The sequence below is a fragment of the Cynoglossus semilaevis genome, chromosome 4 (assembly GCF_000523025.1).
Source record: "Cynoglossus semilaevis isolate Cse_v1.0 chromosome 4, Cse_v1.0, whole genome shotgun sequence".
Classification (NCBI taxonomy): domain Eukaryota; kingdom Metazoa; phylum Chordata; class Actinopteri; order Pleuronectiformes; family Cynoglossidae; genus Cynoglossus; species Cynoglossus semilaevis.
In genome coordinates this window covers 18,845,165-18,856,001 of record NC_024310.1, presented here as the reverse complement: position 1 = coordinate 18,856,001, position 10,837 = coordinate 18,845,165, and the positions used below count along the sequence as shown (strand labels likewise).

The following is a 10,837-nucleotide window of genomic DNA, read 5'->3' as shown; positions in this document are numbered from 1 at the left end:
TGTCTTTTAATCCCCATTAATCTTGGCTGATTACGATACATGTTTAATCCTAATTTATCCACAACTCATCGTTGTCATTCGACAGACACCGGCTCCCTCACATGTTGAACTAATAACACTTTTGTCTGTGTGCTGTTGATCTGTCAGGGCTCCTCGCTGATCCATCAGAAGGTGGCCCCTCCTGCAGAAGGCCACGGGTCGCCAGTTTTATCCTTCATTGCTCTGGAACAGTTCAATGCCGTACGTTTGGTGCAGGTAAGTGCATTACTGAGAACGATTGCCCTTGCTGCGGTGATAACGCAGCCATGCAGTAACGCAGTTGGAGGAAAAACCAGAAGAATACAAGACACCGACGCGTCCGGTTGAAAACCTCAGCTTCGACACCTTCGTTCACACGATGCTTCATGTCATGACGCGTTCCTTTGTTATCAGATGAAATACCCTTAATCCTCAACTCACGTGTTCGGAATATACTCACCTGTTACTGCAGAACATCCACCAATCCTTGGCTGCTCTGAGTAAAGTCATCAGAGGGACACAGCTGCTCACTCCTGAAGTCCAAAAATTGGCCAGTGCTCTGCTCAATCAGGAGGTAAGAAACTATTAAACGCCAAAATAGGTTTATTTATATGCTGTTAACTGTAACATCGATATTCATATTTTACAGTAACAAATGTATTTTTGTATGACTAATACTTAAAGACAACGTGTCATTATGAGCATTGAAAGCTCTGGTCAAAGACAAGGGACATGGGAGAACCGGGGAGACCGACGTCAGCCAGGAGATTTAAAAATGTATAATATGTCCATATTTCTACTTTAAGTGTCCATCTGTTGTGACTGGGGGTGAACAAGGACACCTTGTAGTGCATTATGGCCGAGCTGCAGAAGTGCCAGATATATAACACACATAAGCTCTTAGCCCTGCCTTTAAAAATGCATGTTTTTTTTTCCTGTTTCAAATTCGACTGATAGAACACGTTCCCCGACCTCAGGTAGGGAGCGAAGCTTCTTTCTTTGATCACTGCTAAGACCTCACTCTAGCATCCAGCGTTCTGGCCGTGCTCTGCACAGTCAAAACACAAGTATTTCAGTGATGACCGGGGGCCACGGGCACATATTCGAAAGGGCACTTCAACTTTGTAAAGTTTTAACTGAGATGGGCTTTTTTTTTTTTTTTTTTTACTAATCACAATGTGGAAACTTTCAGTTAAGACATCCATTGATTGCGGAGACTAAAACCACAGTGTACATGATAGCAAAATTAATAAGAATTATTTATGAATGCTTTGGCCGTGCGGTTTGACAGTGATGCGGTTGAGGAGAAAGTGAGGTTTTTCATCACTGTCACTAAGATGACAAACCCTCATCGGCTTCCTGCGAAGAAGAAAATAACAAAGTCAAATTAATCAGCCACAATTTTAATTGATTTTTTTTTTTTTTTAAATCCTGACTTTCACAACTGTCAAATCATGGCAGCGCGTCAACGCTGTCGGCCTCGGCTCTAATTAGCGTCCGACGAGTGTGAATCTGCTGCGGTATTGGTGTTGCACACACTGGTTTTATCCTTAAGCGGTAAATTTGACAACAGCGATAAATGTGTTGGACGCGTCATTGTCTGCAATTCACGGTAAATGATGACTATTATGCCCAGTGCTGGAGACAACGCAAAATAACCTCACACAGTTATTTCACACATCATTATAAGAGAAGAGTCACTCTATGGTAAAGAGTACATATTATGTCAATTATATGCGAAAAAGGGAAGTGTCAGCTTACTCCTTAACCCTGATATCATCATCCTAAATGTCGTCCCCATTTGGGGTGAACTAAAGGAGACCCCACCCTGTCTTGCGCTTTAGGTCTAACGTCAGTCCCAAGCCCTTTCCAAAAGTCCCCTACTTTCTGAAAGTGACTCTTCGAATGGTACGATAACGTATCATATTTACAAGTATAACAATAAAATTTGAAACCCCACACAACACAAGGATTAAGTGTTTCGTCAACAAAATAGTTGTTGCGTAATCTGCCTCTTCTACTCTATATGCGGGTTTGGGTTTTCTTTTTTTAACACAGCATTAACATTAACTAACATTTCATCACCAAGGAATAAGGAATAATCATTTGCATAACATTAGCATAATATATTCTCTTTAAGACATGACAAAAAAAAGAAAGCAGGAAAATGACCAGAAGCAGGAAAATGACCAGGCAGCAGAAGTGCAGAAGTGCAGCTGTGCAGGCGATGAATACATTCATTCATTCATTTATTTCAGTGACTAAATCATATGAAGACAGTGGGTCTGATACAGTGTCCATGTCTTCAGTTGTTGAGTCTAACGTCAGTCCCAAGCCCTTTTCAAAAGTCCCCTACTTTCTGAAAGTAATTGTTCGAATGGTACGATAACGTGTCATATTTACAAGTATAAAAATTCAATTTGAAACCCCACACAACACAAGGATTAAGTGTTTCGTCCACAAAATAGTTGTTGCGTAAACTGCCTCTTCTACTCTATATGCGGGTTTGGGTTTTCTTTTTTTAACACAGCATTAACATTAACTAACATTTCATCACCAAGGAATAAGGAATAATCATTTGCATAACATTAGCATAATATATTCTCTTTAAGACATGACAAAAAAAAGAAAGCAGGAAAATGACCAGGCAGCAGAGGTGCAGCTGTGCAGGCGATGAATACACATACATTCATTTATTTCAGCGACTAAATCATATGAAGACAGTGGGCCCGATACAGTGTCCATGTCTTCAGTTGTTGTAATTACCACATCAGTGCTGATTGCTTCTGTTAAATGATTTATTCCCACAGCTGCTCTCAGACAAAACGGTTAATTAAGTTATATTTGTCGAATGAAGTTATACGATCAATTCTGCTCATTAAAACATGTTCACCGCCAAACCGGAGCATTGAGGGGTTAGAAAAATATTTTTACATCCACAAAATATTTTCACAGGAAAATGTTACATCTTGAAAAAATCTTCCTGTTTCCTCCTCAAATGAATTGCCAACTGTTGATGAGAGCTTTACAGGAAGATGACGGGGAGCGTCACTGGAAGGGATCTCATGGTTCAGATTTTTGGGTTCCCCTTATATTCTTGTATGTGTCCGCTTCCCCCACAGTGTCCTCTGAAGTGGCAGAACAAATGGGAAGGACCCGAGGAGCCCATGCAGTATCTGAGAGCTGTGGTGACACGGGCCCTGGCCATACAGGTACATGCAGTCCAAGGCGCTGGATTAATAGATAGATCGATAGATAGATAGATTGATAGCACTTTATTAAATCCCTCTGGAGTTCCCTTCGGGAAATGTATTAATGTGATGTCCTTGGATACACAGTACGTTACGTCCAAGAAGTTTCAGACCGGCTTTTGTACTGTGTATCCATTGTGCGTTTATATTTCACAGTCAACATTCCTCCGCATCTGGATGTAAAATCGTACGGCGGAATATTTACTATCACCTCAAACAGCCACACCATTCTTTTCTTACCCGAGAGCTCTGCTCAGATTTAAGAGTCTTGTGACTAGAGTACTTTGAAACTGCCACTCAGATTATGAATTATTTACGAGAGAATGTCGCGCAAGTTGTGGTCACTGAAGCTGTAGCCAAAATAGTAAGAAAGAAAGAAAGAAAGAAAGCAAAAAATTAATTTAACCGTGAGGTTTTTGGAAATGTAGCAGCCTCCGGTCCCCGCCAAGAAATAAAGGTTGTGGCTGAAAGTACGGTACTCTGCCCCCTTGGGGCGGTGCCCCTCCCTCAATATCCTCTGGCACACCCTAATACCAACACACACACACACACACACACATTCGGATATTATTTATTTCTACGTGAATATGATGGATTTCATTATTTGTCGGAGTGAGCCGTGCTGTCTGCCTCCGTGTCTGCCTCTCTCTCTCTGTGTGTGCCTTTCTTCTGTCTGGCGAATCCGGCAAGTGTGTCCACCTGCACGTCATCCGTCCTCATGTGTGTCCTTAACTGTCGGATTCTGCCCATCACCACTGACTGATATCTCTGTTAGCAGTGTGTCTGCGTCTTGTGAGCTAATCAGCCTGATAAAGGCGGAGTCGTACAGAGCTGCTGCTGCTGCTGCTGCTGCTGCTGCTGAGTGTGGAGATGCTGTGCAGCCAGACATGCACAGGACGACCTTGGAAACACTGTACAAGTGCTGCTCATACTTGACAGCATTTTTTTTTTTATTAACTTATTGACCATTTTATCTGTGTGTGTATTTGGTACGTGATGACTCTAATGTAAAGAATTAACGACAAATTCACTAAGTCATGAAAATAGAAATGAGACAAAAACACCCCGTGTGATGCAACCGGCCTCTTATATTTGCACGTCACCCCGGCGCATGTGTTCAGTTTCCTGTTGTCATTTGACTTTATTGTAAGATTAGGTGCCATTTTCAGATCTCTCTCTCTCAGGTCTGTCCTCTGTGGATGAATAATACAACATCAAGCTCTAGAAAAGATCAGAAATACGAGGATCTAAGTAATTAAGCGTTTGACGTGATAACTTGTCTGTCTTGCTTCAGTGGCTAAAAAAATGTCCTGAAAAAGTCCTGCAGTGTTTTTAGCCATTATAGGGAACCTTGATGACTGCACAAGAACGAATAATGAGCGATGTGTCTGTGCAAAAGTTCCTCAATATCAAACCTTTTTTTTTAACTTTGTTAGTTATAAATCTGCTGACACCACAATGTCCTGAATCCAAGTTGCTGTTGAGGAGGACGTTTACATTCTACATTCTATTTTAATATTCCTACACACATTTATATCTTCCCTTGCAATTTGTAAACACCAACGTCTACATCTGACCTTCCTTGCCCGTGTCTTCTAACAGAGTTGGGTGGAGCGCGGCAGCAGACAGGCCCTTCTGTCCGACACCTTAGATCTGTCCGAGCTCTTCCACCCCGACACCTTCCTCAACGCCTTAAGACAGGAAACTGCGAGGTAACGTTCAAACCTTCGCTGTGTCGGTCTTTGACTGAACAAAACGATTGGAGTTTTTAATTGTGACAATTTCTCCTTTTTAGATCCATGGCGTGTTCTATGGACAGTTTGGTGTTTGTCACAACATGGAGAAGTCCAATACCACAGGCCAAAGTACAAGTCAAGGTAGACTGACCATAAACACACATTAACCATGTTCTGTAGCATTTTTATTATACGTAGCTGTCACCCCCTCCTGTTCAGGTCTTCCCACACTTTTTGTTCTCTAAAATTCCACTGAACTTCATTTAAAACACTCCTTTCTACAGAACTAATTTTCTCCTTGAACAAATTAAATTAAAGCAGAAATCAGTTTCCCCAGTGTGGAACAAATAATAAACTTTTTTTTTTTTTTTTTTTTAATTTGCCGTACTGCAGCTTCCCTACAAATATGTAAGGCCCCATCCCCTTCCATGAGGTGAAGCATACAAAGGTTACATTTCTCCAGGGCAATTTGGTCAGGTTGAAAATATCGGATTTTATTATTAACTATAGAGAAATAAAGTGGTGGTAAGTTAGGTTTTATTGGTTAAATTCACCTTTAAGTGTTGGTCTAAATCTAATGGACCGATGATGATGACGCAGAGAAATAAAAAAGCTAAGGCAGTAACACCTAGCACTCCGAACTGAACGATTGGTCCAACTCCAAACTGATGGTTCTCAGTGTTTATTTTCCAAGAAAACGTTTACACTTTGAACACACCATAAGAGCTTTTTTTAAAAAAAAAGTGAAACAGAAAAACACAGATAAAAAAAAAGATATTACTTCCCTCCTTACACATTAGAACAACCTTGTTGTGTTTTTTATCTTACCTTATTACGGTTGCACCAAACACAAAAATGTTACGATTATATAAACACAAAATGGAGTCGCCCCAATCGATAGGGCAACCTTGACAACTATGACAAACTAACACAGACTTTAGACGCTGTAAAACCTACCAAAACTGAAAACACAGCCAGGTATTAAAACAGAAATGCTGTCGGTCTTATTATAACACAAATACGTCAACAATCGCTGAAAACGTAACTTACGTTCGGACTCCCCTCTTGCTTCCCGTTCCGGTTCTTTTAAAACAAAATTCCCGTCTGTTGTTTTCAAAATAAAGGCGGGGAAAATAATTTCCTTTGCTTTGAGTCAATGATACAAAATAAAAATTTAAACATAAAACGACGCCATCCAAAGCAAGATTAAAGGTCATCGACAACACCAGACTAATCACATGACTACCCTTTGACCTTTGACAGATCATCCAAAGCAATATTAAAGGTCATTGACAACACCGCCCAAAGACTAATCACATGACTACCCTTTGACCTTTGACAGAGTAGCTCACAAATTCAAACTGCTCAACAGCCAATCACAGCACTACAGACAAAACACACGTGCAAAAACATTAGTTCCGGCGCTGCTTCAGTACGTCAAGACCGCGTGGAGATTTCTACTTCTGCTGATGTTGATTCCTTTTTTCTATTACATGTGTCGTGAGTGAGTTAGTTTGGCTGTTCCTTCATCTTCCATCAATCTGGCTGTTATCCTCTGACCTCTGGCAACGCAAGGTCTGGGGTTTTTTTTTTTTTTTTTTTTTTTTTTTTTAAGAAAACTGCCTCTCGCCAGACGAAAAGACATTTTCCTCTTTCTCTCTAAAACCCCAGAGATGGTCTGCGCCAGTGAAGCGCAAGCTAATCAGCAGTTTCTGAAACACAAAGTCACACTAAAAACTGGTGCCCCATTTACTACAGCCTGGGAAATACTAGTTTCTTTCCTGGTGGACAGATGGTTTAACCATGGCTTTACCACATCTACATGCTAGTAACATACACAAACATACTCACTCGCATACAGTATCAACATATAGGCAACATATAGGCCGCAACATAGGAAGATAATGACCATTATTATTTTTCTAAGGAGAAAAAATATTTAAAAATGATTGTAACAAAGGGTAATGTTAATTCAAATTATAACTTATAAAAATGATTTGAAAAAAAAAAATCTTTTGCGGAGTCCAATCGGCATTGATTTCTAAACTGGATAAACAAATGGGGACTGCAGCCAATCAGAGCCGGTTTGTTGATGAGTTTTTGTTTATGGGGCAATCTGTGACTATAAGGTGAGGCAAAAACAACACAGTTGTGTAGAACAAAACGAGTTTAATTTAAAGTGTTTCCTGCAGACGTGATCCCTGGGGTTCACACAGGGGTCAACAGACTGAAGCGAAACTTAGAATTAGTCCCGGCGTCATCATTTTGAAACTGCTGTACATGTCTTTGTATATGTGAATTATGCACTTGTTTTATTAATGATTCATATTATATATTATAAACCTGTCCTAAGAGTCCATTTAAGAGTTTAAAAATACAGTTTAATATGTTTATACAAATTAACATATTAAACATATTAACGTGACAATTCTATGTACTGGATTTTAGTAAGCATTAACATGACAATTCTATGTACTGGATTTTAGTAGACTTGATCTTTAAATTTCAATATTAGACTTCATATTTAGGTTGGCCCCAATATTTATTTCTAGTCAGTAATTTGGAAAAAAACTTTAAAAATGCAGATGTGATGTAACGTAGCTGCAGATTTTCTTCTTTGTCAGCAATATTCTCTTCCTCCCCTGTTGGTTTTGATGCACTGCGAGCAGATGTTTCACTTGTTTCCACTTTTAGGCCCGACTTATGTTCGATGTAAAAAAAAAAAAAAAACCTATGGTCTGTGTTTATTTTTGGTTATTGATGTTGGTCAGGCCAACAACATGTGCTCAGTGTCACCGACAGAGAGAGGGAGAAACTGTGGCAGCTCAGAGAGAGACTGCAGCTGCAGAGAGGGAGAGGGGGAAAGACTCAGACATCTGACAGTGGGAAAGAAGGCCATAATTGTTGTGGAGCACACACACACACACACACACACACACACATTCTGCAGCTTTTTCTGGATCTGCTCCTCATTCACTCCTCACTTGACAATTTTCCCTCTCAGATTATGGGGATTTTTGGAAGTGCTTGTGTCTGGCCCAGAGTTTTCTCTTCTGTCACAGGACAGAATTTGCTCGCCTAAATGATGTTTTTGTTTTTATTTACTGTACGATCGTCGCCGCTTTTTCTTTTCCCTCCTCTTTAAACTCCTCTGGTCGTCTGTGAACCGTGAACCCTTTCCGTCGCAAAGGTCGGCGGTCTGCAGTTGGAGGGATGCAGCTTCGATGGCGTCCATCTTTGTGAGAATCAACACAACTCCCCCAGCGTGTCGGCCGTGCCGCAGTGTCACATGGCCTGGGTTCCAAAGGTATGTGTTTGTGTGCACAATCCTGTATGTTTTTTTTTAATGTTCCTACAATCAGGTTTGTCCAATCGTCCAATCCAACAAAGTAGCACAATGTAGTACTCATCCAAGCTTGCCATTACATGGCTGTATTTCCCTGTACTGTAGTAGTGATAAACTGCTCGTGCGGTCGCAGTTAAATATGAACAATTACTCACAGCACTTACAGCACGCGGTAAACAAACTCAGTATGTGATCATAATTAACTTGTGTTTTTTCTTTTTTTTTTCAACCTTGTACAATCCCAGCACTCCGCCGCAGACCTGGCGTCCTCAGAGGAGACGATCTGGCTGCCTCTGTACAGCAGCTCAGAGAGACTGAAGGTGGTCACACACATCTGTCTGCCCTGTGGACCACAGCCCAATCAGTGGATACAGGCAGGAGCTGCCCTCTTCCTCAAACAGCAGTGAGAAACACGTCAAGACGCGTCAGTGAGGCCGCAGATTGCAAGTTAGTCAGAGAAAGACACACACAGACAGACACAGACAGACACACTGACAAAGTAAATAAAGGACCCGATGGTGAAAAAAGGATCAAATTAAATATTAGGAAGAGAACTGTACATTCACTTTAATAGTCATGAAAATGAAATGTTGAACCAAAGTTGTTTTGTTACACCACTGTATTTCAGGTTATGTTATTTATTCAAATTAAAAAGTCCGTGTCACACAGTCAATCATCAAATCAATCCTCTTTCAGACGTTTACATTCCAAGTATATATGTATATATATATATGTGTGTGTTTGTTTCATTTGTTTACATTTGAATTTCGATTTACAATTGTTTTTCTAACATTTTTCCTTCATTCCTCATATTTTTAATATCTACATTTTAAAAAAAAACCGATTAAAGCACGAAAACAAAATGTCTCTGCGACGTGACAGATAACCCCCCAGAGAGTTGTTTCTTTAAGCAAATCTAAATAACCTGAAGCCAGTTCTCTACAGTACAATTTGCATCAACCGTCCTGAGCCTTCTGAGGACACTTCGCATCCAAATCTAAAAATAAACATTCAAAATGTGGCTTTCAGTCCCTTCCCTGGAACTGTTCCCAGCGGTAAACCCTCCTTCCATGCTAATCTTCCTGCCCTGCAGAGTGAAGCACAGTCTTTTATTTGCTTCTTTTTTTTTTCAAAAATGTCCATTCTCTCTGCATTTTAAATCTTCTTGAGATTCTACATTTTCCCTGAGCAACAAACTTCCAGAGGGGCGTCACACAGCCCGCGGACTCACCAAAACCCTCCAGCAACTTAGATTAATTTTCAATTGTTTTGTTTTGTTCATTCATTAATTGTACTAATTCGCATTATTGTCTTATACAGTATTTTTTAGGTTCAAACCAAAAAGTACGTTTTGTAAAATATCAGGATTTTATACTGATATTTGATCCTTTTTTTTTATTTAGCGTCATCGTCGCCCCCTAGTGAAATGACACAAACGACATTTAATAATAAAAAAAAAGTCTGCAAAAAAAAACAACAACAAGGGGATATAATAAATGTACACACCTGTCTACAACTTTTACACAGTATTATTCCTCACTGTGACACATGTCCAATACTCATCTTTTCTGCACATCTCGTTTCACACCAAACATGCACCACAGGTATGAAACACCTCCGTGTCACTCCTCACAGAAAATGCTGCTTGTTGTTTTTCCTTCCATCTCATACAGGGCACACACACACACACACACACACACGGCGCCATTAGCAAACACTCGGATCGACCCTCACCTCTGTGTGATTGGTTGTGGGCTGTGACTGACCACAGTCAGTGAAGCTGTGATGGATGAACACGGAGATGAAGGAGCCAGGTGTGGATGGGTGTTTTTTTTTTAAAGTATGAATCCAGAAAGGAGCTTCCAGTTTGACTGACAGCTTAATTAGTTAATTGTTTTTTGGCTTGTTTCATTTTTTTCTTTTTCTTTTTTTTTACTTTAATTCTTCAAGTGTAAAACTATGTGAGTGTGTGCGTGCGCGTGCGCGTGTGTACACCGAAAGGACTCGAAATGAAGGTGTGCACTGCAGTGTGACAAAATGCAAGTGAAATGGAACAGCAGGTTTGAAAAAGAGATGGGATTGGATTTCAGCAAAACACGACCCTGTGGGTCAGAGGGAGCAGGAGAGACACGAGGGAGAGGGGGGGAGGGGGAGAGAAAAGGAGGGAGGATGCAAGGAGCAGGAGAGAGGAGGAGAGAAAAAGTCGAATCAAAAAGATTACAGAAAAGTTTGTTTTGACAGGACAATTGGTGCCGTACTGCTCATAGGAGCTGAGAGGTGAGGTGTCAGGGGTCAAATGAAGAATCAAGAAGAAGAAAAGTGTTAAATAACAAATACAGTCGGAGAAATAGAAAAAAAAATAAGTCAGGAGCAAAAAAAAAAGAATTATTTTAATTTCAGTTTCATGGGCCTGACTCAGGTTTATTGACATCCAACTTGTGAACAGTTTTTTTAACTTTTATAACTAACAACTAACTAACTAACTA

The 10,837-nt window shown here is 40.3% G+C and overlaps 1 protein-coding gene across 1 annotated transcript in view; it reads left to right on the top strand.

The window, feature by feature from the left end:
* dync2h1 (dynein cytoplasmic 2 heavy chain 1) overlaps positions 1-10,214 on the top strand; it is an 82,619-nt gene extending 72,405 nt beyond the window's left edge. Inside the window, exons 92-98 of the mRNA XM_025055261.1 lie at positions 144-255; positions 491-592; positions 3,141-3,230; positions 4,872-4,981; positions 5,065-5,146; positions 8,196-8,312; positions 8,597-10,214. Coding sequence (XP_024911029.1) covers positions 144-255; positions 491-592; positions 3,141-3,230; positions 4,872-4,981; positions 5,065-5,146; positions 8,196-8,312; positions 8,597-8,758 — 775 coding nt within the window. The 3' untranslated portion in view covers positions 8,759-10,214. The remainder of the gene's footprint in view (positions 1-143; positions 256-490; positions 593-3,140; positions 3,231-4,871; positions 4,982-5,064; positions 5,147-8,195; positions 8,313-8,596) is intronic.
* Positions 10,215-10,837: the final 623 nt, after the last annotated feature.